This window comes from Ranitomeya imitator, chromosome 5 (assembly GCF_032444005.1).
Source record: "Ranitomeya imitator isolate aRanImi1 chromosome 5, aRanImi1.pri, whole genome shotgun sequence".
Lineage (NCBI taxonomy): Eukaryota > Metazoa > Chordata > Amphibia > Anura > Dendrobatidae > Ranitomeya > Ranitomeya imitator.
Window position 1 is genome coordinate 189762618 of NC_091286.1, and position 27315 is coordinate 189789932.

A 27315-nucleotide genomic window follows, 5' to 3' on the forward strand; every position below is an offset into this window, starting at 1 on the left:
CACCACTTCGAACCTTCTCCTCTTGACGAAGGACCTTATTGAAACGGTCCTTCATGGATCGCCATCTGGTCTTCAACTTTTTGACTGTGAATGCAAAACCAAAAATAAAAGGTTAGATATTTTACATCTCAATATGATCACACAACCGTTTGCGATGCAAAGTTGAAGGCATTGATTGCATCACACACAGTTGTGTTATCCTGGCCAGATGGGTCTGATCGGAGTTTAACAAATACTTACCAAAGTTTGATTTTTCCGTAGTGGAAGCACTGTCAAAGCCATCCCACAGCGTTTTTGCCACCTCTACCCACATCCGCCTCAAAACGACCTGGTCCGCATGACGGGGGTCACGGGTGTCCCACAACGGCCCACGCTCCTGTATGCTGGAGATTAGGAGGTCCACGTCTATCGACTCGCTGGTCCGTTGTGAAACCTAGAATAATAGAAAAACATAAAGGATATGAAGGCTTGTACAAATTTACATCAAACACCACCACCACCCAACACCACCCCCCACTCCCCGAGAAGAAAAGGAATTAAGAATAATGAAAAAAAAAAAATGTTGTTTTCAAGAACACTTACTTGCCGTCTTGCCGCCACAGCTTGTCCCCAATGTCGCTGGTCCTGCTGTGTCCCTTCCTCCTCACTTGCAGAAGACTATAAAAATAGATTAAAAAAAATTAGTGCCAAGTCTGCAAATGACAGTGACTGATATGCATCTGTACATAATTACTCACTGAACTCCCCTGCGCCGAGTGGCTTGATGGTGAGTCCGTCGCCATTCTTGCAATTAAAAATTCTGCAAGGAAAAATTTAAACAAATATTACATTATTTCAAAACACAGCCACATACAAGAAAAATAGAAAAGAAAATAAAAAAAAATAAAAAAAAACCATCATTAACATAACGGACTGTTCACTCATAGGACAATGCAAACTCAACTATCGCTGATCATACCACAAAACCAAACATTGTAATAAAATTCAATAGCAGATACGACACAATCCAGAGTATAGGAAAAGGTGTCATCCAGAATAGACATAAATAAATAAAAATTTAACTACAAGAGCCCCCTATGTACAAACCTCCCCCTCCCCAAAACAAATTAACCTTTATTGTGTACAACAAAAATAAAAAAAATAATACAAAGGGCCAAAAAATACTAATCTAGTCTAAAACGCCATACTTTACAATAAAATATAGCAAGACATGAGCCAAGAAAACGCCAGACGGTTACCCCTAGAAATAGAAACAAGAATAAACACATACACCAGAAATATACAATAAAATTGAAAAAACAAAAAGGAACAACCGCATGATAACAGAACAACCCAAAATACAAACCAATGCAAAAAAAAAAAAAGGCCGGAGACAAGAAACGCCATCATATAAAACGCCAGAAATACATAAAAATAACAAATTTTCAATAAAAGCCCACATTCGCATGACCGTACAAAAGCAAAGACCAAACATTGCACATATTTCATTCAAAAATCAAGAAATAAAAACACAGAAAAAGGCAATGAAAAATTATGATACTTACAGGTTTAGAAAGCAGATCCTCACTGGTGTCTCAGGTGTCTGATGTGTCCTTGTGTCCTGATGGCAATTGAAAGACCATGCCAGCCCCTTTTCTTTATATACGTAGTGTCTTGTAGGGTCTTATCAGTGTCTACACACAGTCTAGACACTAATCCTATTTTTTGATTAAAAGAACACATGCGTCGTACAACGCACAACAACGCAAGTACATGCGTGTACTGCGTCGCCAATGCAATTCAATGGGTTTTTGGACGCATCGATGACGCAAACACGACGCAAGTGCGACGCATGCGTTTTTAAAAAAATTTATGACGCCAGAAAAATGCAACATGTTGCGTTTGCCGCGACATGACCTGTGCGCTGAAACGACGCATGCGTCGCGAAACGCACCGAAACGCATGAAAAAGAACGCACATGCGTCCCCAATGTTAAAGATAGGGACGCATGACACGTGCGTTGTTTTGCGGCGACGACGCAGCGTCCAAAGACGCGAATGTTTTTGAGGAGGATTTGTAGAATGTATGAACACACCATTCGATGGATTTTGAGGAAATCCTGGCAAAAAGATCTTGTTTGCCCCTATTAGAGTGAAAATGTGAAATGTTTTTGCTGTTTTAGGCTAATCTTAGGCCACGCTTTTTTACAAGGCTGCCACCCATTGGAACAGTTTTCCTAACCTGGGGAAGAAGTAAGTCATACTGATGAGCATTGTGTGGGGCAGTTCAAATCTGAATCATTTGCAGCAATTGCTGCAGCAAACTAGATGACATTTCCAGACTGAATGCTTGGCCAGTATTGCAGAAACACTTTTTACAAATGTGCCCCGATATGTTTAATGTGTGTGGTGCTGTAATGTGTTTTTTAGAGAGTGACACAGCTTTGTCGCTTGCTTTATGTAATATTGCATCACATTTTATAGGATCATCTTTATTGGTAGCTAGTGTGATTTGGATTGTGACAGTGTTTGTCTGCAGATGAGGCACATATCAGATGTTATGGTTTTTATGGCCATTTTAGAATGCTCACCATTATTCTTTATTAGAGGACGACTATACTTACGTCTCCAGCAATTTGCTGAAACAAGCTGCGGAACTGCTTTTCTTCTTCTGTCTCTTTATGTGGAGGATTTGGTTTTGGAGGCTGCGAATAATAACATATAAATGGCACAGTTTCATTACACAATTATTATAGATTTTATAGGCCAAAAGACACAGCTTCATCACACAAGTCTGCATATTCTGCCGTGAGAGCAAATGATAAAGGAAATTCGCTGATTCTTGCTTCCTGAACAATAGGCACCGTGAATCAAAGACTGACTCCAGCATTATAAACATCTCTGTTTTGCAATCACAATGCTGTTTCAGAAAAATACATGGTCCAGGATGATGAGGCTAACCTGACATGTCTCTCCCTATACTCACCCACAGGTCACCCGAGTCCGATCATACTGGACTTTGCAACTGTGTCAACCTGTGTTTTCTGTCACTTTTTCTTTGGTGGCATAAAATCCTATTTCTTGTGGTCAAATACTGCCCTCTTCTGGCAAATAATTATATTCCAGGGTCTCTCCCATCCCCTTTATCTGAGTTCCTGTAGACCTGCCATCCTGTCATATGATCATCACGGGATGCTGATGGGTTGGCATGACAACACGGGGTCTGTGGTTGTCATAGCTGATGTGCTATGAGTGCCACCCAGTGGCCGTCGTTCATAGCGCATGTTCATTTTTGTTACACGGAGCAGGGCTGAAGCGCTGTAATGTAAGAAAAGCAATCAGATGATCGCATGCAAAAAGTAGAAAAAAAGGTTTAAAAAAATAAAAAGGTATTAAAAAATATAAAAAAAAGTTTAAATCACCCTTCTTTTGCCCATTTAAAATAAAAGAATACAAAAAAAATACACTCACTTGGTATTGCCGCGTTGAGAAATGCCTGATTAAAGTATAAAAATAATTAATCTGATTGGTAATAAAAAAAAAAAAAATCCAAAAATACTTTTTTTTGGTTGCCGCAACATTGCAATAAAATGCAATAACAGGCGATCAAAAGATTGTATCTACTCCAAATTGATATCAATAAAAATGTCAGCTCGGCGCAAAACATAAGCCCTGACCAGTCCCAGATAACGAAATGTGGAGATGCTACAGGTCTCAGAAACTGGCGTTTTATGTTGTTGTTTTTTTAACAAACTTTGAAATTTTTTTTCATCACTTAATAAATAAAGAAAGAACCTAGACATGTCTGTTAACTCGTAATGACCTGGGTGATCATAATGGTAGGTCAGTTTTAGCACTTTTTTTGCATTTTCACCGCACTTGGAATTTTTTTTCCAATTTTCCAGTAGATTATATGATTAAACCAATGGTGTCTTTCAAAAGTACAACTTGTCCCGCAAACAATAAGCTCTCACAGAGCCATATTGACGGAAAAATAAAAAAAAAGATGACTCTAGGAAGAAGAGGAGCGAAAAAAGGGAAAACAGAAAAGGGCCCGGGGGTGAAATAATTAAATGACTACAATACCAAGACAGGTTATCAAACTTGGGAATATTAAGTTTGGAAAAACAAAGGCTACGTGACCACGATCAGAAAGAGCAGCAGTTTTGATGTAGCGCATCTGCACTGTATCCAAAACGCTGCGTTCTATATTACAAGCACAGTGGGTGGGATTTATTGACTGTGCTTCTATTTACCGTTGCGTAAACTTCTCCACTGTGCTGGTTTACAAGCTGCAGCATGTTAATTTCTGCAGCTACAGAAATTTCCACAATACAATATCAATAGATGCATTAAATGTACAAAAAGAAAAAAAAAGAAAAAAAAGAGCATGAACCGCACATCCCAAAATCATACGTTGATCTAAAGCCGCTAGGCAAAAATTTATATACTGAACATGAGGTTTTCAGTTTAACATTCTGATCAGACTGTATGAAGCCCACTGCCACTTCACGGCAAACCTCGTAGTGGGTCCTATCCCCCTAACGGAGCGGAGCCGTGCGGCGCCCACCACCACAGCGGCCATGCACCAGCAGGGCGGATGGCCTGTTGCCCCACAGCACCCATGCTGCAAGACTGAGTCCTCAAGACTCCAGACTGCGCCGCCCCACCAGCACAAAGCCACAGCAACAATGGCCGCCACACAGCACCAGCACCAAAATGAAAGGAGCACTTAAACTCACCTTCCTCCAGCTCTTCAGTGAGAGCCAAAATGGGCTAGACCCCTTACTTTGCAGTCTCCTGCTAATTAAAATCACCTGTGCCTCCTTGGGAGGAGTGCTGGTTCAAGAAAGAGACAAGAACATGCTTTGTACAAAAAGAAAAAAAAGAGCATGAACCGCACATCCCAAAATCATACGTTGATCTAAAGCCGCTAGGCAAAAATTTATAAACATGAGGTTTTCAGTTTAACATTCTGATCAGACTGTATGAAGCCCACTGCCACTTCACGGCAAACCACGATCAGAAAGAGCAGCAGTTTTGATGTAGCGCATCTGCACTGTATCCAAAACGCTGCATTCTATATTACAAGCACAGTGGGTGGGATTTATTGACTGTGCTTCTATTTACCGTTGCGTAAACTTCTCCACTGTGCTGGTTTACAAGCTGCAGCATGTTAATTTTTGCAGCTACAGAAATTTCCACAATACAATATCAATAGATGCATTAAATACTCATAGTTCAAGGGCACCTGTACTTCCCGACCGCATAGTAAGCAACCACTGGAAAACTAGATTGCCCGGGATGCGGGAAGTTTAGCAGCCTGGGTGTACTTATCACCTCTGTGGGTAGGACAGTTTTTTTCTACCAGCCATAATTCACATGGGTGGAATTAAGGTGGACGTGTCTTCATTTTTGGACAGTGGTGTGGGGTTTAATTTGATCGACTCTAGGTTCAATCAGGTCTAAAGTCTTATCCCACATGCTCTGTCCAGACCCAAACCCATAATTGCTATCGACTCCACCCCCTTGAGATAGGGCCCTTTACGCAAGTCGTCCGAGACTTGCGACTTCAGTTTAATGTGGCGCCCCAGGGTCCTGGTCGTCACAGTGGTATTGGTTTCCTCCCGGTGAGAGTGATGCTACGTTTGGAGGCAAGGAAGGATAACTGCATCCAGGTACCACAAACATACAACACTTCACACTCCAGGCCACCAGGGGGAGCTTCTGATCCTATTTACTAGGTGACTCCCCATATATATATAACTGGTAGTCTTGTAGGGAAAGTGAGTTCAGTTCCTGTCAGAGAAACAGAGAAGAAAGACACAGAAAGATGTGCTAGAGAGAGAGATTGCCAGAAGGGAGCTTGTCGTGGAACATCAGCTGAGGCAGAGCTGGTACGATAGGAGAATAGGTGAGCAGACGTGGGGGTCTGCAGCTCCTGGCAACAAGAGGAAACTGAGAAGGAAAGAACATCAGCTCAGAAAAGTTCCAGACAGTAGTCTGAGGAGGACAGAGGGTCAACGGAGCTGTGCATGCCCACAGAGCTGCAGCTCCCAGAAAGAGACATTGAAGGTCGAATTGTTTGCAGCAAGCATGCAGGAGAGGAAGCACAGGAGAAGATATCAGAAGGGGACCAGCCCCGAGCTGGCTGCCTCCTTCTGAGGCGCAGAGACCGGTAGCCGGATCACCGAGGTTGTAAGGACCTCTACGACTTACATCAGAGACCGGCAGGACAGCTGAACTCTACGTTAATTGTCCGACCTAACACCCAGGAGGCACGGTGACAATGAGGCTGGGGCGTGCTAGAGTCCCTATAAACCGCCTCAAGTCACCAGTCATATGGGTATGTCCTATCCAATCCGGGAGACAGAGAGAAAGATAACATCTGTGAGGACCTTATGAGAAGCTTAGCAGTAAGCGACTACACCACCACGGCGCTAGAGGAATGGCTTTTATTCTCCATCTGGACAAGGGGACTCTGGACTTGCCTCCAAACCGGCCAGACTCTGCCTGCCCTGTGATCTGGTGCTCTGGACTGTGGATGCTGAAGTCTTCAGTAAAGGTAAAGAGACTGCAACCCTGTGTCCTCGTTCTTCTCTGTGCCACTCACCATTCACCATCTATACACCGGGAAGCCCTGGGGATACACTTCACCTGTTGGAAGGTATACCATCTAGCTGCCATAACATCACCCCAGTGGACTCCTTAAAGCAGCGTCGGTCACGCTGACCGAATACCACAGGTGGCGTCACAAACAGAAACTTTATTCCTTTAAAGACCTTTCCCTTTTACACGGACATCCCAGGGTCACGGATCGGGTCAGCCACCGTGACATCCCCCTTTGAGATGACCGGACCCGGTTCCAGGTACCCCCTTGCCCTTACGGGGCGCTCCATTAACACTGAGGTGTTGGACTGTTATGTGCTAGAGGGTCTGCCCCCATCTGTGGTAATGGGACTTCCTTGGCTCGCTCTGCACAATCCTGTAGTAGATTAGAAGACTCAGGAAGTAGAAAAATGAAGTGTGTATTGTCAAGGACACTGCTTGGGTACCCGGTTGGCTAGGGTGGATACCCAGTCTATGCCTACTTACCTGACGGATTTTGGGGATGTGTTCTCAGAGCAGGGGTGCCAAGAACTCCCTCCCCATCATACTTATGATTGCGCCATTAATTTCGTTCCTGGTACCATGCTGCCCAAGAGCAGACTCTATAATATCTCGGGTCCAGAGAGACAGGCCATGAAGGACTACATCGTGGAAAGCCTGGCCAAGGGTCATATCAGACCATCCTCATCCCCCATTACTGCGGGGTACTTTTTGTAAAGCAAAAAGATGGGGGGTTATGCCCCCGTGAACTCAATACGATCACTGTCAGTGATCCTTATCAGCTCCCTCTCAGTCCAGACCTGTTTAATCAAATTGTAGGGGCAAAATGGTTCTCTAAGATGGACCTCAGTGAGGCATATAATCTCATCCGCATTAAAGAGGGGGATGAGTTTAAAACAGCGTTCAATATGCCTGAGGGACATGGTGATGCCATTTGGATTGACAAATGCGCCTGCCGTCTTTCAACACTTTATAAATTACATATTTAGTCACCTGGTAGGCATATTCATGGTTATCTATGTGGATGACATACTAATTTATTCACCTGACCTTGAGTCACACTAGGTACATGTTAGGCAGATCTTACATATACTCCGAGACAATAAATTATATGTCAAACCCAAGAAGTGTATGTTCTTGGTTGAGGAGATCCCTTTCTTGGGATATGTGTTGTCTTCCACCGGTTTTCACATGGATCCGGCGTAAGTCCGAGCGGTATTGTATTGGGATCGTCCGTAGGATTTGAAGACGTTACAAAGGTTTTTATGTTTCGCCAACTACTACCGTAAGTTCATAAAGAACTTTTCGGTAGTAGCCAAACCTCTTACGGATATGACCAGGAAGGGGACGGACTTCTCAAAGTGGTCCAGTCATGCCAGGGAGGCATTTGATACATTGAAAAGGCTTTTGCTTCTGCGCCGATTCTTATACAGTCTCACGTTTCTCAGCCAGCCTTTCATCGTTGAGGTCAATGCAAGTGAGGTGGGAGTAGGGGCTGTATTGTCGCACAGTGCGTCTCCTGGTAAAAGGCAACCACCTGCTAATTTTTCTAAAAAAGGTCACCGGCTGAGAAAAATGATGACATTGGCAACAGGGAACTCTTAGCAATCAAATGGGCTTTGAAGAGTGGTGTCATTTTTTGGAGGGAGCGGTTCAACCAGTTATGGTAATCATGGATCATAAGAATCTGGTATACTTGGAATCGGCAAAACGTCTAACACATCGACAGGCAGGATGGGCATTGTTCTTTATCAGGTTTAACTTTTTTGTCACGTGTAGGCCAGGGAACAAAAACATTAAGGCAGATGCCTTATCCCATTGATTTCCTGGGGGAGGAAATAAGTGTGAACTGGTACCTATTCTTCAAAAAGGGGTGGTTATGGCGTCTATATGATCCGATCTGGAAAGAGAGGTTGTTGATGCTCAGGGGGATGCCCTTGCTGCCTGTCCACTTGGTAAACTGTTTGTTCCCGTTAATCTCAGTCTTAAAATCCTTAGTGAACATCATGATTTAAGTGTTGGCTGGACATCCTGGTAATAAAGCCACCACTGATCTGCTTACTCTGTGTTTTTGGTGGCCAGGTGCACATCAGGGTTTTCGGGAGTATGTAGCGTCCTGTAGTGTCTGCGCATGTCCTAAGACTTCTCCCACTTGTCCGTAGGGGACTCTCCAACCATTGGAGATTCCCAGCAGACCTTGAACTCTCTTGTCAGTTGATTTTATCACGAATCTACCCATGTCAGTGTAGAATACTGTAATTCGTTTGGTGGCAAAAAGGTTCAGGAAAATGTCTCCTTTTATCGCTTTACCAAGCTTTACCGAACACCAAATTCTTGGCGCAAGTTTTCATCAGGGAAATAATTAAATTACATGGGATCCCGACCAATATTGTTTCTCATTGGGGGGTGCAGTTTGTCTCCATGTTTTGGAGGCCATTTTACACCCATCTGAGGATCCATTTGTCATTTTCTTCCACTTTCAGATGCAGTCTAATTGGCAGATAGAATGGGTTAACCAGAATCTAGAGACATATATCTCAGTTGTGTTGTATCTGAAAATCAGAAGGACTGGATTACTTATTTACCGTTAGCCACATTCGCTGTAAATAATCGTTGACAGGAATTGACCGGTAAGTCCCCATATTTCAGGGCATGTGTGTTCCATCCTCAGTTTAGTCCATTTAATGGATTACCGGAGGAAGAACAGTTTTCATCTTCCATTTCTACAATATGGCAGGGGATTACGAATAATTTGAGGAAGATGGGATCCAAATATGAGTGTGTGGCTGATCGGAGGCGTTTGGTGGGTCCAGGCCTGTGTGTTCGCGACTTGGTGTAGCTGTCCTCTAGGAACATTAAGCTGAAGGTTCCGTCCTGGAAACTGGGTCCAAGGTTTATTAGTCCTTATAAGATCACAGCCATTATCAATCCCGTAGCATTTTGCCTTGCTTTACCACCTACCTTTAGGATCCATAATGTATTTAATCGTTTTCATGTTATTGTCGATGGAAACCTTGCATTTCAGATTGCAAAAATCTTGGATTCTCATCTTGTTAGCCGGTCGCTCCAGTATCTGGTACATTGAAGGGGTTACAGTCCTGAGAAGAGGATGTGGTCCGGGCTTTTCACGTTTTCGCCCCAATAGGCCTGGTCCTGAGATTCCAGAGGTATCTCGTGAAAGAGGGGGTGTATGGATCCAGATGACCGCAGCATCTGATTTCTCCTACTCCGGTGCTGAAAAGAAGCACTTCTCTTTCACTTTAAATGTTTTTATTTCTTCTGGCAGAACAGGGGCTAATCAGCCATGTTGAAAATCCCTATGCTCACAGCTGAGCTCGGTTAGCCACTCCTTTTGCTTTTATAATCTGGGATCAGATACAAATCCTTGTCAGAGCTAGCGTTATTGCTGCATGGCTAATGGAGGGAGAGGAGTTCTTATAAGGAGAGTTGGAGGAGTTATTAGTGTTGCTTTGTTTGTATGCATGGTAATTCCTTATCCTGTTCTATTTTGGCTTATTTCCCTACCTTCACACCATTCCTCTGTTATATGGTAGTGAATATTTTGTACGCCTAAAGCTTTTTGTTAACCCTTATTTGTGTTGCCTTGTTTGTACAGTTGGTGTACTACAGTGCACAGTAGCACCCCTCTTCTCTGGGTGGGTGGGAAGAGAACAGACGGAGGGGTAACTCAGGATATAAGGCAAGGGAGGAGGCCCTGACATCTTCACCTTCAGAAGTATCCTGGCGAGGAGGGCAAGCTAGGACACCCCCTAGTGTTAGGGAAGGAGCCCTTGGTCCCAGGTCACCTGACAGCTGTGCCATGACACAGACACCATGAAACGTGGCATCAATTTACCCACAGTAGAAATTTGCAAATGGCACAGCAGCAGTCAGCCATGGACCATACATGAGGTATCAGGGTCTGAGTCAGCATTTACAGCTTTGAATTGAAGTTTCAATTAAGACCTAGTGGCTAAGGGAGCGGTGTAAGCTTTCCTTGCTAGGAACCCTGATACCACATGCAACAGCTCCACTTATTTTTTTTCCAGTCAACTCAGATGTCACAAACATCAGTTTCATACAGTACTAATTATTGTCACCAAAATAGTCTAAATAGTATAATAGGCTTCTAACACACTTTCTACTACAGGCCACCCACCATATGGAGACCCAACTTGGGGGTCTCCACTTTTCAAAATATTGTTTGTAACATCAACAGCAACAGCAGGCACAGGAGACATGACAAAGGTGTCACAGACTGCAGTTATGCGAAATCAAAGCATGACAATAAAGACGACACTGTCACCTAGTCTGCCCACTGTGTCTGTGACTGAGGTACAAAAGTAGATCCATGGCTTGTTTATTTTGATGAATATTAGACAGTCTACTGTAAAATTTCAGGGGACAGCCAGATGCGCCTATCCGTCAGGACACCACCAGCAGCGGTGACAAAACCTCAAATGCATGACAGGCAAGCTCAGGCCACTCCATTTTTTGAAGACCAAAATGCGAAAGGGTCCAACCTCCCCGATGGCATTGATTTTATGCTTCAAATACTCCTGCACCATCCTCTCGAGTTGTTCACAACATGTCCGACTTGTACTCTGTTCTGCTGGTGTATGGGCTGGTCTAAAAAAATGAGTGAAACGACTCACAGAAATTGCTTATGCCACTTACACTGCTGCTGCTGCTGCTAATGTTTTTGTGATGACGCCTTGATTTTCCCAGGGTTGGATGTCTAGAACTGCAATGCACACTGTATGCGTCACTGCTCTCTTGGTGAAAACCACTCTTAAGATTGTCTACAAGCATGTTTCAATACTCCAGCATGCGGAGTCCTTTTCCAGGGGGGGTAAGCATCTGGAAAAATTTACTCTTGTACTCCTGCCAATGCTGGCTCGCAGGGAAACTGCCTCACTGGGATCACCGTCCTTGTGACCTCGGATAGTCCAGACCCACAGTAGGAACTGTAGCTTCCCCAACACAGAAACCGTCTTAGGCTCTGTAGATGCAGCCTTTCCATGCGCTTCCAGGAAGTCCAATCACAGGCACTTCCAACACACAGGCCATCAGTCCATGATCTTACCAAGTGCTTACAGGACTCCAGTCCATCCGCGGACAATCCAACACTCTGACCATTCCAGGACTCACACTCTTACCAGGTGCTTGCAGGACTCCGGTGCATCCCAGGACAATCCAACACCCTCGAGCATTCAGTCCATAGCCTTAGCAGTGCTTCCAGGCCTCCAGCCCACTTCAGGACAATCCAACACGCACGCAATTACAGGACTCACTCTCTTCAGTGCTTCCAGGACTTCTCCAATGCCAGGAGACTCCAACACTGACCGTCCACTAGGTCCACGGTCTCAGGTACTTCTAAGAAGACTCCTCTCACAGGAGCTTCCAACACCGACCGTCCAGGACCTTGCACATGGACCAAACAGATCCATACACTCTGAACCATGTGACCCACACCCTGGTCACATTATCTATTAATTAAATCACTAAAATTGACAAATCTCCGGGCCCGGATGGGATACACCCTCGAGTACTGCAGGAATTAAGTACAGTCATTGATAGACCATTATTTTTAATCTTTAGAGACTCCATAATAACAGGGTCTGTACCACAGGACTGGCATATAGCAAATGTGGTGCCACTATTCAAAAAGGGGACAAAAACTGAACTCAGAAATTATCGGCCAGTAAGCTTAACCTCTACTGTGGGTAAAATCCTGGAGGGAATTCGAAGGGATGCTATACTGGAGTATCTGAAGAGGAATAACCTCATGACCCAGTATCAGCACGGGTTTACTAGGGACCGTTCATGTCAGACTAATTTGATCAGTTTCTATGAAGAGGTAAGTTCCGGATTGGACCAAGGGAACCCAGTGGATGTAGTGTATATGGACTTTTCAAAAGCTTTTGATACGGTGCCACACAAAAGGTTGATACATAAAATGAGAATAATGGGGATAGGGGAAAATATATGCAAGTGGGTTGAGAGCTGGCTCAGGGATAGGAAACAAAGGGTGGTTATTAATGGAGCACACTCGGACTGGGTAGCGGTTAGCAATGGGGTACCACAGGGGTCAGTATTGGGCCCTCTTCTTTTTAACATATTTATTAATGACCTTGTAGGGGGCATTCAGAGTAGAATTTCAATATTTGCAGATGACACTAAACTCTGCAGGGTAATTAATACAGAGGAGGACAATTTTATATTACAGGATGATTTATGTAAACTAGAAGCTTGGGCTGATAAATGGCAAATGGGCTTTAATGGGGATAAATGTAAGGTCATGCACTTGGGTAGAAGTAATAAGATGTATAATTATGTGCTTAATTCTAAAACTCTGGGCAAAACGGTCAATGAAAAAGACCTGGGTGTATGGGTGGATGACAAACTCATATTCAGTGGCCAGTGTCAGGCAGCTGCTACAAAGGCAAATAAAATAATGGGATGCATTAAAAGAGGCATAGATGCTCATGAGGAGAACATAATTTTACCTCTATACAAGTCACTAGTTCGACCACACTTAGAATACTGTGCACAGTTCTGGTCTCCGGTGGATAAGAAAGACATAGCTGAACTAGAGCGGGTGCAGAGAAGAGCGACCAAGGTTATTAGAGGACTGGGGGGTCTGCAACACCAAGATAGGTTATTACACTTGGGGCTATTTAGTTTGGAAAAACGAATACTAAGGGGTGATCTTATTTTAATGTATAAATATATGAGGGGACAGTACAAAGACCTTTCTGATGATCTTTTTAATCATAGACCTGAAACAGGGACAAGGGTGCATCCTCTGCGTTTGGAGGAAAAAAGGTTTAAGCATAATAACAGACGCGGATTCTTTACTGTAAGAGCAGTGAGACTATGGAACTCTCTGCTGTATGATGTTGTAATGAGTGATTCATTACTTAAATTTAAGAGGGGACTGGATACCTTTCTGGAAAAGTATAATGTTACAGGGTATATACACTAGATTCCTTGATAGGGCGTTGATCCAGGGAACTAGTCTGATTGCCGTATGTGGAGTCGGGAAGGAATTTTCTTCCCCAATGTGGAGCTTACTCTTTGCCATATGGTTTTTTTTTTGCCTTCCTCTGGATCAACATGTTAGGGCATGTTAGGTTAGGCTATGGGTTGAACTAGATGGACTTATAGTCTTCCTTCAACCTTAATAACTATGTAACTATGTAGGTGTAACCACTCCCCTGGGTGGGAGTGTGGGTGTGTGTGGCTAGTTTGACCCTTCCATCTCTCATAACTAGCCCTGCCAGTCTCCCATTAGCATAACACAATTACTTATGGGACTACAGGTCCCAGCACACCAACTTAACTTCAGACTGACAGCGCAGAGTGTCTTCCTCTGCAACACACACACTGGCCATTTACACTCCTGCCGGACTTTGTCTGATCACATTTATGCGTCCAAGTGGATCTTGAAGTGCACACACAGCGCCCCCTGGCTGTAACGTGGGTCACCGCACCACACGTAGATCTAACAGAATGGTAACTCAGTTGTCAGCACTAGTTCTAACCCTAAAAATACAAGCATCACATTGAAGATAGTGCATCAAGAAAGCGCTCATGTGTCGGGTGCATCCATGTGGAACAAGTCCTTGTTGTGTTGGTGGCACGGTAATGTGACACCCCAGCAATCCGGCTGTTACAGTGGTACTGCCTGCCTCCCGGGAGGGTGATGCCATGCCTGGAAGCGAAAAGGATTTCCCTTAGCAGGTGACACTAGCATACAACACTTTCCTGACTCCAGGCAAGAAGGGGGAGCTCTAGACCTGGTTACAGGGTAGCTTCCCTATAAGTTCTGGTCTGGAGGAGGAGTTAGTGGTCAGTCTGTGTGAGACAGTGGAGGGAGTGGAAGGATGTGAGGAGAGGGAAACTAGGAATGGAGCTGCGATTGAGCTCAGGATTAAGCACAAGAAACTGGACATCGGGCTCTGAAGTTGTGTGGGAGCTGTATGCCCCACAGCAGAAACTGGAGGGTAGGTCTTCTAGCTACAACTGATACCCGAAGGCACAGCAGTAGATTACAGCCCGGAGTAACCACGAGAAAGGGACACCTGTAAAAAGGCTCGAGCTGCCTGCCATGTGGGTAGAGTTCCACCTAAGTTATAGATTGAGCGAGGAACTTGAGGAAAACTAATGCATCAAGAACCTAGAATTCAGCGCAGAAAGGAAGGCTTCCAATCCCACCTGGCTAGGGGGATTCCGAACCGCTTCCAGGCTGCCTGGATTTCAAGATCACCTGTAAACTGTGTTCCTGAACTTCACCAGTAAAAGGTAAAGAGACTGCAACCCTGTGTCTTCCAATTATTTCCTGCACCTCAACAATCACAACCCCTCTTAGACTGTCCTGGTAGCCCTGGGGCCTCTGCTCCACCTAAGGGGAGCCAAACCAACTAAGCTGCAGTACCATCGGCCCCAGCGGATCCCTTTAAGCAGCGTAGGCCATCCCTGTCCGAGTACCACAGGTGGCCCTCCAGTAACGCTCAACATTGCTTCCTTTGTCCCCTCCCACCAACCATGGACAACAGAGAACGGGGATAAAGGGGCAGGATGGTGTACTGGGACCCGCACCTGTCCCTGCCACCATAAAGGGGCCCTGGCTTTCCCTTATCTCAGGGGTGCCTATAATGGTTAGGAGGCCTGAGCCGCCAGCGTATACCTGTCTCCTGTGCAGGCCCGATCAGTGGCCCCCTCTCCCCCCAAGGGAGGTGGACTGCACCAGTGTATAAATACGGCAATTAAACAGGATATACAGACAAGGTAACTAAAAGTCTCAAACTCACCAAATGCTCACACAACCACAGAGGAAACACAGAGAAGGGAAGAGAAGGAAAAAACTAGGAAGGAAAACAGGTATAACATGCAACCAAAACAGCAGATACCAATCTCTGTAAATAAACCTCCAAGCTCCTAATACCACGCTCCTTCTCACTCCAAGCCAGGCAGCAGAACTGATCATTGACAACAGTTGTAGACAAAGCTGAGTCTATATAGGAGCGGAGATTACCAAAACCAAATCAGACATAGCTCTCAGTAACTTCAGTAACAAGGTTTTAACTCCTGCCCTGCTGGCACAAGACAGCCAGGTCAGAATTCAGGAGAAGGGCTTCTGTTCATCATGTGTGAACGAGGCCCAGAGCGCTGCGGTTCTCTGGAACTTCTCTATTGCGGTAGCCCCGTGACAATTATCTTCTTCATCTCCTGACTGTTATGCGTCCATCACCTCTTCCTCCTTGTCCTCCTCCATTTGTTCCTCGGCTCCTGCACCTTCACTAAACAGTTTGTATGGTACCATAAGCCCTTTCCTATCACTGTAATCCACCCTCCCATGGCACCCACCTGTGCGATGACAGTCCAGAAATTTGAGATATTGTTATCCATTCTGCATCCTCCTCTACTTCCACATCTTCCTCTGGGACCACCACCTCCTCACGCAGTCTATTCAAAGTATGCTCCAGCTTGTAGATGACCAGATTAGTGATGCTGATGATGGCATCGTCAGCGCTAACTGTTATGATCTGGTGGTTTAGGAGCAACATGGGACAAGCTCTGAAGGAGGTGGTATCTGTACTGACCGCAAACCCTGAACCTAGCAGCACAACTAGAAATAGCCGTGGGGGGTACCTGACACTCCCTAGACCCCTCGGCACAGCCTAAGATCTAACTTCCCCTAAAGATGGAAACAGGAAACCTATCTTGCCTCAGAGAAAATCCCTAAAGGAAAGATAGCCCCCCACAAACATTGACGGTGAGAGGAGGGGAAAATAACATACGCAGAAATGAAATCAGATCTTAGCATAGGAGGTCATACTAGCAAGATAGATAGGACAGGAAAGGATACTGTGCGGTCAGTATAAAAACTACAAAAAGTCCACACAGAGTTTACAAAAATCTCCACACCTGACTAAAGGTGTGGAGGGTAAATCTGCTTCCCAGAGCTTCCAGCTAATAGAAATAATCCATACTGACAAGCTGGACAAAACATAGAATGCACAGAACAATAAGTCCACAACATGTGGACAGAATTGAGCAAAGCCAGGACTTATCTTGCTGAACTGGTCAGGAAATCAAGGAAATCCAAGCAGAGATGTGAATCCAGCCAGGAAACATTGACAAGTGGCACTGGCTGAAGAGAAGAGCCAGGAATAAAAGCCGAGCAGAAAGACAATTAGTGGAAGCTGCTGCAGACTACTAAATCCAAGGAGCAGCCATTCCACTTAAAACCACCGGAGGGAGCCCAAGAGCAGAACTCACAAATGTGCCACTTACAACCACTGGAGGGAGCCCAAGAGCGGAATTCACAACAGCTAACCATCTTAGCCATCTTAGTAGACATTTCAAAACTTTGCAGAAAGGTGCAGAGGTTCTTCCTCTGTGCCCACTGTGCAAGTGTGATTTGCACCACGTCCATACTGTGTTGGCATATGCTATAAAAAATTACAACTGCACAAGGGCTTTTTCCTGCTGCTGCATCGCACATCAAACGGTTAACAGTTAGGCTGAAAGACTTCTGTAGCAAAAAAAGTCGATGACCTGCAGGGTGCTAAAGTAAGAAGTGAGCACACAGTGACCATGCTTTCTACAGCAGTGCATCCAGGCCAGGATGTTGTCTGTGACATGCTGGTGTAGTGCAGTCACAGCTTTCTTAGAAAAGTAATGGCAAATGGGCAACTGGTACTGGGGACTGCAATTGTCATCAACTTTAGGAAACGATCTGTATCCACCAGGCGGTAAGGCAGCATTTCTGTGGCCAACAGATTGGAGATGCTTGAGTTCAAGCTCTTAGTTTTGGCAAGAAAGCATTCTTTTACGTGACAAGTGCAGGACCAAGGATTGGCTGCTGTGCTGAAAGAGGGTGGAGTAGGGAGTAGGATGAACAGGACCAAACTGTTCGACTGTGATTGAGGTGCAGGTGGAGATGTTATGGTGGATTGAGAAAGATGTGTTGTGCTAGGTGACAAAAACATCAGTCATGTTCACTTTCTTAACAGCTGATGGGCTGTCACTCACCCTGACTGTAGGAGGTAAAGTAGAGGATTTTCTGCAGCTGGAGATCTGTGAGAGAACACTTGGCATGGTGACGGAAGAAGCAGCAGCAGATGTGGTTGATGGGCCGGTCATTGGCAAGGCCCATTAGTCTGCATTTTAGCGCAGTGAGATTCCCAGACTAAAACATGTTGATCGCACAGGTGGAGGTTCATGCATATAGTTGTCAAATTATTGTAATTATTGCCTCTACTGAGCTTTTTCTTGGAAATTTGGCAGATAACTGCACACTCGCGATCGATGCTGGCCACAGCCAGAGTTGTGGCTGAGGATGCAGTGCTTGTCGTGGTTGCATTAATTCGTGCCTGTGCGGGAAGCCACAGCGTAGCCTCATCTTCCTCTTCCTCCACCTCCTCTGCTGAGCTACTCAGATGCATACCTCTGGGTTCACACCAAGTGGCATCTACAACCTCTTTATCATCCGCTCTGTTCTCACATTCTCACTCAGAGTCACCCTCTTTCTCTTCCACCCTTGACATCACAGTACAGTCCGTGTGCGCCGAGTCTCATCAGGATCACCTCCACCCCCAGGGGTTTATGTCTGGTAATGAGGGTCTTGATTCTACTCTGACCCTACTTCGCCCTGCCCCGGATCCAACATGAAAACATTTTGGGCATCAGTGCAGATGCTTTCCTCCTCTGGATTCTGTTAATCTTTGGAGCAGACTTCTGATGCCTATGTAATAGAATGTGTGAACAGCTCTGCAGAATGGACCATCTGTGGTTCCCCAGAGTCAGTTGGGTGTTAGGAAATTTGTGACGTGGGGGAAACATGGATGATTGGGGTGCCACCTCTGAGGACTGCACTATGCGTGATGTTAAGGTGGAGGAAGAGGAGGATAGGCCCCTTGATGCATCACTTGACATCCATTGGAGCAAATGCTCTTTCTGTCCTTCATCTACAAGGTGTAGTACCGCTGTGCGTCTGCCATAAAAAGGAAGTCAAGTAGTCAATCCAGTAACAGATGCTGTTAGTAGTCTTTGGATAGGACGAGACGGTGTTTGCTCAGTTGAGGTTTTATTAACACCTAACCCATATACACATTGAACACCAAGCCTATTCCCCCTTCCACCACAACTTCACTTTGTCCTCACTCTTGTTGTACGTACTCTTTCCCTCTTGTAATCTGCTGTTTCACATCCTTATGCTCACAGCTGTCAGTCACCTGTCACTAAATGAACAATCACTATTTATTTTCTTAGATAGTGTGCTTGAATAACACTGTTATACCTAATGATAAGAAGAAATGTGGCCTTCTGATTTCTCACTGCTACACAGTTTTATCACAAACAGTTTGGCTTAGCTAATTGGGCTTCTTGCCTGAACCCCAATATTAGGCCTAACAATTTTTAAGTGGAAATGTAGCCTCTTAATTTCTCACTGCAACACAGTTTTATCCCAAACTATTTAGATTAGCAAATACAGCCTCCTGTCCGAACCCCTATGTTAGGTCTAACTATTTTTAAGTGGAAATGTGGCCTTCTGATTTCTCACTCCAACACAGTTTTTGCCCAACCAATTTCAGTTAGCAAATGGGGCCTCCTGAGACTGCAACACAGTTTAAACACAATCTAGTTAGATGCTGGAAGATCGATTTCTCACAGGACAGCATCCTGTCTAGGTAACTGACAAGTTCACTTTCAGCAGCAGCACCAGCAGGAGCGCCTTCTCTGCACTGTGACACTGAGAAGATGGCGCCAGTAAAACAAGATGTCCACTTTTTATATGGCTAGAGACATGTGACTTCGGCAGCCAATCACAGTACACCTTGTGTCATGACGTTGTGGGTGATTTCTGTGTCATGATTTTCTACCAGAATGAACACATATTAAGTTATTAAAGGAAAAAAAAATCACCGGTCATAGAGGGAAGCTGCCAGTCCAAGCAATGTGGTCCGATCTTGGTCTGATTTATACAGACATATGACTTTGCCCTAACTATCTAGAGTTAATGTAAAAGGGCACTATAAAAAGTGAAGCCGCAAACTTTGTGACAACTGTAGTTCAATGTAATGTTTTCTGGTGACAAATTCACTTTACACTCTGTAGGATCATAATAATATTGATAATAAAAACGAATAATGAATTCAGCAACAGGTGCTTCTCCTTCAGGTGGATTCACCTTTAGCAACTAATACAAATGTTAATACATCTTTAGATTTTACATTTATTGAAGATGATTTCATCATATAATAAACGTATACATAATATAACATAATATTAGAACACTTACTTCGGGAATATTCACATTTATCTCTCCTTCAATCTCTCTGTAAAAGAGAAAAGATTTTGGATTATACTGTGAAATTATAAGTTATTTCTTCTTTATGAAGCTACTCTTGAGTCTCTGGTGACAATTGTCAGGTTTTTCAGCAAGACTAGCCCAGTTGTAGCACTATTCCTAGTGAAAATGACAATAAGGATGTTTCAGGGCGCTTCTTTCAGAGGATCCTTAACCCAATTTGGAATAAGAGGGTTTTAGTCAAAATGACAGAAATCTTTGGGATCTGGCATACAAGGCACAAAGGTTATGAACAGAAGCCACAACATATGTCAATAGTCTAAGATGCGAACAATATAATTGCAAAGCAACAGAATGCTGAAAGTCAGTCATTTGCAGAGTCCTTTGCAATGCTCTTGCACCAGCTCATGCAACATAAATCCCACTCACTCAGCGTGCATGCGCCGGTTTCACACTTCCATTTATTACCGGTACCAGAAAAAAACGGAACCGGAGATATTTGTGTCCGTGTGTCAGTGTGTAATACGTGCGGCACACATGTGGCAACCATGTTCCGCCCGTGCGCCGCATCAGTACCACATGGACGACCGTCAGGGAAGAAGCACTACAGCAAGTGCTGTACCCCGGCGGCAGGTTCTGAAGACGGCTCATCATTCTCCCCTGCTCTGCTGGCGATCGGCGCAAGCAGAGGAGAATGATGAGAGTTATATTAAAGTTCGAACGACAGCAGGTGGGGGCTTTTGGGACTCTTACTCCCATCATCCGACACCTGCTGCCGCTAATAACAGTGACAATAGGTGCGGATTGAAAACCAACCTTGCAGAAGCTGACTGCTGAGGGTTGCAGCCCCCAGCTGTGAGTTTTGTCTGGTTGGTTCAAGAAAACAGGGGGGAACCCAAGTCTGGTTTTTCATTCATTTATTTCCTTAGATCACACCCGGCGGCTGTGGAACACCCCGATCATCCGCACCTACTGTCACTGTTAATAGCAGCAGCAGCAGCAGGTGTCAGATGATGGGAGTAAGAGTCCCAAAAGCCCCCACCTGCTGTCGTTCGGACTTTAATATAATGCTCATCATTCTCCTCTGCTCACCGGCAGAGCAGGAGAGAATGATGACAGCCGGCTTCAGCACCTGCCACCTCCCCCGGCGGCCGTCCGTGTGGTACTGATGCAGCACACGGGTGGCACGCGGTTGCCACACATGGACACGGAAATCTCCTGTACCATTTTTTTTTCGGTACCAGAAATAAACGGACGTGTGAAACCGGCCTAGATTGAAACCCCGATGTAGGTGCTCAGAGTAGAGCGCCAGATAAATGTGATCCAAAATGTTATGTAAAATGTTCCTATTAAAAGTTCCAACTCAATTAACAAAAAAAGCAAGTCACCACTCAAATCCGTCATCTGTTAACGCAAATATATGGGTTTCCATGTTACTGGTAGTACAAAGGCTCTGGAACAGCAAAATGACCTTGCCCACCCCCAAAAAAATCTGTAAATTCTGCACTGCTAAATGCAATTGCCCCTCTTTCTTCTGAGCCCCAGTGTGCTTAAACAACATTTAGAGTCCACATGTTTGGCATTTGTGTAACGATGAGAGCAAGCCTAATTTATGGGTGCATGTCTCTAAAGGCATGAGCTAGGCATAATGTACTGGTCACTACAACATACTTGGGACTACAACATACTGGGACTACAGTGTACTAGTCACTACAACGTACTAGTCAGTACAACTTGCAATTTTCACTCGGCAACAACCACTGCTGCTTGTTTCTAGAAAACACTCATATAGTCACAGTCGTCACTACACCTGCAGATAAATTCCCAAAGGGGTATAATTTCCAAAATGGGGTCACTTGAAGGGGTATTCTGCTGTTCTAGCCCTTAGGGGCTCTGTATATGAAGTTCGCCAACTATTCTAGGAAAATTTGCTCTCCAGGAGGAAAATAGCACTCCGTCCCTTCCGAGTCTTACCGTGTGGCTAAGCAAAACTGTTCATTGTACATTGTTTGACAAAATTAGGTGCCATTTTTACCCATTTCCGAATGTGAAAATGTAAAATCTGTGGCTAACAATTTTGGTGGTAAAATTTTAATTATTCTTTCTTTATCGTCCAATGGTATAAAACGTTGTGACATACCTGTGGTGTCAATAAGATCACTGCACCCCTAGAGGAGTTCATTGACATGTGTTGTTTGTAATATGGGGTATCTTATGGGGGTTCTTCTACATTAGGGGCTCTGTCAATGTGACATGGCATCACTAAACCATTTCTGCAAAATCTGAATGCTAATATGGTACTCCTTCCCTTCTGAACTTTCCCCTGTGCCTCCCAAAGTAGTTTTCAACCACATTTGGGGTATCAGCATACTCAGAAGGAATTGCACAACAAATTTTAATTGCATTGTCTTCTGCTATCCTTATGAAAATGTGAAAATTTCGAGCTAATACAACATTTTTGGGGGGAAAATATATTTTTTTCATTTTCATAGATCAACGATGTATAATTCTGTGAAGCACCTATGAGTTCAAGGTGCTCACTACACATCTAGATAAGTTCCCTGAGGGGTCTAGTTTCCAAAATGTTGGCACTTTTGTGGTTTTTTCACTGTTTAGATGCATCAGGTGCTCTCCAAATGTTAAATGGCATCCACTAATTATTCCAGCAAATTTTGCATTCTAAAAGTCAAAAGGCTCTCCTTTCCTTCCAAGCCCTGCTGTGCGCCTAAACAGTAGTTTTCCTCCACATATTGGCTATCTGAGTACTCAGAAGAAATTGCACAACAAATTTTATGATGCCATTTCCCCTGTTACCTTAATGAAAATGCAAAATTTGGGGCTAAAACACAATTTTTGTGGGAAAATTGTGGTTATTTTTGTTATTATTTTTTTTAATTTTTTTTCATGGCTCAACGTTATAAACTTCTGTGAAGCACCTGGGGGTTCAAAGTTCTCAGCACGCATCCAGATGAGTTTCCTGATGAGTCTAGTTTCCAAAATGGTGTAACTTGTGGGCAGTTTCCAGTGCTTAGGCATATCAGGGGCTCTCCAAATGAGACATGGCATTCGCTAATGATTCCAGCTAATTTTATATTCAAAATGTCCAAAGGCGCATCTTTCCTTCCAAACAGGCTTGTGGGGAAAAGGGTTTACATCAAGGACCCTGAAGGTAGCATTTTCTGAAACACTGCCTGTACCACATGCCACAGAGAGGTGAATAAGTGACTCAGGAATTGGTGTAGGAAGGAGGGTTTTGGGTAGAGGCTCTACAGCTCTGGCAAAAATTAAGAGACCACTGCAAAATGTTCAGTTTGTCTGATTTTTCTCTTTATAGGTATATTTTTGAGTAAAATGTAAATTGTTCTTTTATTATATAAACTTCTGACAACATGTCTCTGTCTTTCCACCAATACATTTTGTATGTATTTTCTGAAAAAGAAAAATGGTAAAAAAAAACAAACAGTGCTTTCAGACCTCAAATAATGCAAAGAAAACAAGTCCATAATCATTTAGAAACAGCAATACTAATGTTTTAACTCATGAAGAGTTCAGAAATCAATATTTTGGGGAATAACCATGATTTTTAATCACAGCTTTCATGCGTCTTGGCATGCTTTCCACCAGTCTTTCACACTGCTCCTGGTCCAAAAATTTAAGCAGTTCTTCTTTGTTTCATGACTTGTGACTATCCATCATCCTCTTGATTACATTCCAGAGGTTATCAATCGGGTTCTGGTGATTGGGCTGCCCATGACAGGGTTTTGATGTGGTGGTCTCTTAATTTTTGCCAGACTGTATGCTAGGGATGGGTTGCACCTCAATGTGGAGGGTGCAGCTGTTCTGGGAGAACAAATACCTAGAAGGTTGGAGGAGTGTTTAAACTAAGTACTGGGTAGGAGAGCAAATACTGTACAGGAGGGAAAGATAGTGTGTATATAGTGACCTGGGTATAAGTGATGAAATTGGGAGAGGCATGGGGGAGGGTTTAGGACATTCAATACAGCAAGCAGGAATACAGGTACAGAAAAATACATAAAGTGCATATACACTAATGGCAGAAGCCTCACCAACAACATTGAGGAATTAGAATTAATATTGTTGGAAGAAAAATATGAGATGGTGGGGATAACAGACATGGGTGGATGAGATCTATGACTGGACTGTTAATTTACAGGGCTACAGTCTGTTCAGAAATGACCGTACCAATAAGTGAGGGGAAGGGGTTTGTTTATATGTAAAATCATCTCTATAACTCATTCTACTCTATAATATATGTGATGCTAATCAACTCTGAAATGTAAAGTCTCTGTGGTTGGAGATAAGAGGTGGGAGAAAAAGTATTAAAATATTGATATGGGTTTGTTATAGTCTCCAAATTTAATGGAACTGGCAGAAAATATCCTCGTAAAGCAAAAAGATGAGGCAGTGAATTAGGGAGTAGTAATTATTATGAGGGACTTCAAGTACCGTGATACAAATTGGGGAGCCGAAACATGCAGGTGCAGCAAAAGAAACAATGAGAGACAATTACCTTTCACAACCGGTTCAGGACCCAACTAGATGGGGGGCACTTCTAGACCTATTAGCCGATAGGCCGGATAACATATCAAATATACAAGTTGAGGGAGTCACTTGAGTAACAGTGATCACAAAGTAATAAGTTTTCATATGTATCCTTTAATTAGACATTTAGTAAAGGGGCTACATGCAAGAAGAGATGATCTCAGTGCCATAAACAGGGACAATTTCCTGAGAAATAAAAGTGCATAAAGTAAATGGGGCACTTTTATAAGCATCCTGATTAGGACCTATGAACAACATATACCCTATGGGAATAAGCAAGGTAGAAATAGGAGGAACACTATGGTTTAATAGAGCTGTAAAAGTCGCAATAAATGACAAAAAGAAAGCGTTTAGAGAATTAAAGCAAGAAGCTAGTGATGAGGCTTTAAATAATTATAGAAAATAATTGCGTAAAAAGAAAATCAAGGCAGCAAACATTGAGACAGGGACTCATTGCCAAAGAATGGAACAGGACGAGGGAAGGCCTATCGGCTAAACGCCTTTCTCGCTTTCAGTATTTATACAAGAAAATCCCATAACAGATGACATAATCAGGGAATGGATACTAGAAATTGCTCAGTAAATGCTTATCCCAGCTGGAGGTGCGGCAGTGCCTCAGAATCACTAAAGTAGACAAATCCCCGCACCTGGATGGCATATACTCCCCGGATTAAATACCATGATAAACAAACCATCAATTTTAATTTTCACATATCCAATAATAGCAGGGTCTGTGCCACAGGTCTGGTGAATAGCAAATGTGCTGCCAATATTCAGAAAGTGGACAAAACCTGAGCCTAGAAATTATAGGCAGGTAAGTTTACCCTCTAGTGAGGAAAAATCCTTGAGGGTTTCCTAACAGATGGTATCCTGGAGTATCTCAATAAGAATAACCTCATGAACCAACATTAACATGGGTTTATGAGGGATTGGTCCTGTCAAACTAATCTGATCAGCTTCTGCGAGTAGACAAGTTCCAGACTGGACCATTGAAATGCAGTGGATGATGTCTATACAGACTTTTCAAAGGTGTTTGATATAGTGCCATATAAAAGGATGGTCCTTAAATGAGAATAATGGGACTAGAGGAAAATGTGTAACTGGGTTAACAACTGGCTCAACGATAGAAAAAAAGGGTGATTACTAATGGAACACACTCTGATTAGGTCATAGTTAAAAGTCGGACATCACAGGGTTTTTTTAACGCTTATTTTTAAAATGTTTATTAATTACCTCATAGGGGGCATATAGAGTAGAATTTCAGTACTTGCAGATGATTCTAAACTGTGCAGGGTAATTAACTCAGATGATGATAATTTAATATTACAAGAAGATTTATGTAAGCTGGTGTCTCGGGCTGAGAAATGGCAATTGAAGTTTAACCCCTTAGTGACAGAGCCAATTTGGTACTTAATGACCATGTCAATTTTTACAATTCTGACCACTGTCACTTTATGAAGTTATAGATCTGGAAAGCTTCAATGTATTCCACTGAGATTCTGAGACTGTTTTTTCATGACATATTGTACTTCATGGTAGTGGTAAAATTTATTCGACATGACTTGTATTTATTTATGAAAACCCAGAAATTGGGTAAAAATGTTGAAAATTTAGCAATTTTAAACTTTTAATTTTTGTACCCTTAAATAAGAGAGTGGTGTCACACAAAATAGTTAATAAATAAGACTTCTCACATGTCTACTTTAGAACGTTATAAGGGTTAAAAGTTGACCAGAGATTTCTCATTTTTCAAACAAAATTTACAAAATCATATTTTTAGGCACCACCTCACATTTAATAATAATAATCATCTTTATTTTTATACTAGATGGTGGCCCGATTCTAACGCATCGGGTATTCTAGAATATGCATGTCCACGTAGTATATTGCCCAACCACGTAGTATATTGCCCAACCATGTAGTATATTGTCCAGCCACGTAGTATATTGCCCAGCCACGTAGTAAATTGCCCAGTCACGTAGTATATTGCCCAGACACGTAGTATATTGCCCAGCCATGTAGTATAATGCCCAGCCACGTAGTATATAATGCCCAGCCACGTAGTATAATGCCCAGCCACGTAGTAAATTGCCCAGTCACGTAGTATATTGCCCAGACACGTAGTATATTGCCCAGCCATGTAGTATAATGCCCAGCCACGTAGTATAATGCCCAGCCACGTAGTATAATGCCCAGCCATGTAGTATAATGCCCAGCCACGGAGTATAATGCCCAGCCACGTAGTATATTGCCCAGTCACATAGTATATTGCCCAGTCACGTACTATATAGCCCAGCCACGTAGTATATTGCCCAGTCACGTAGTATATTGCCCAGCCACGTAGTATATTGCCCAGCCACGTAGTATATTGCCCAGCCACGTAGTAAATTGCCCAGTCACGTAGTATATTGCCCAGACACGTAGTATATTGCCCAGCCATGTAGTATAATGCCCAGCCACGTAGTATAATGCCCAGCCACGTAGTATAATGCCCAGCCACGTAGTAAATTGCCCAGTCACGTAGTATATTGCCCAGACACGTAGTATATTGCCCAGCCATGTAGTATAATGCCCAGCCACGTAGTATAATGCCCAGCCATGTAGTATAATGCCCAGCCACGGAGTATAATGCCCAGCCACGTAGTATATTGCCCAGTCATGTACTATATTGCCCAGTCACATAGTATATTGCCCAGTCACGTACTATATAGCCCAGCCACGTAGTATATTGCCCAGTCACGTAGTATATTGCCGAGTCACGTAGTATATTGTCCAGCCACATAGTATATTGCCCAGTCACGTAGTATATTGCCCAGTCACGTAGTACATTGCCCAGCCACATAG

The 27315-nt window shown here is 43.6% G+C and overlaps 1 protein-coding gene across 1 annotated transcript in view; it reads right to left on the reverse strand.

Annotated features, from left to right (window-relative positions):
- The window catches only part of CAPN9 (calpain 9), a 333928-nt gene that overhangs the window by 125762 nt on the left and 180851 nt on the right, over window positions 1-27315 (reverse strand). The window contains exons 12-13 of the mRNA XM_069769442.1: window positions 19900-19936; window positions 2603-2683 (exon numbers count right to left, since the gene is read on the reverse strand). Of these exons, the coding sequence (XP_069625543.1) occupies window positions 2603-2683; window positions 19900-19936 (118 nt within the window). The remainder of the gene's footprint in view (window positions 1-2602; window positions 2684-19899; window positions 19937-27315) is intronic.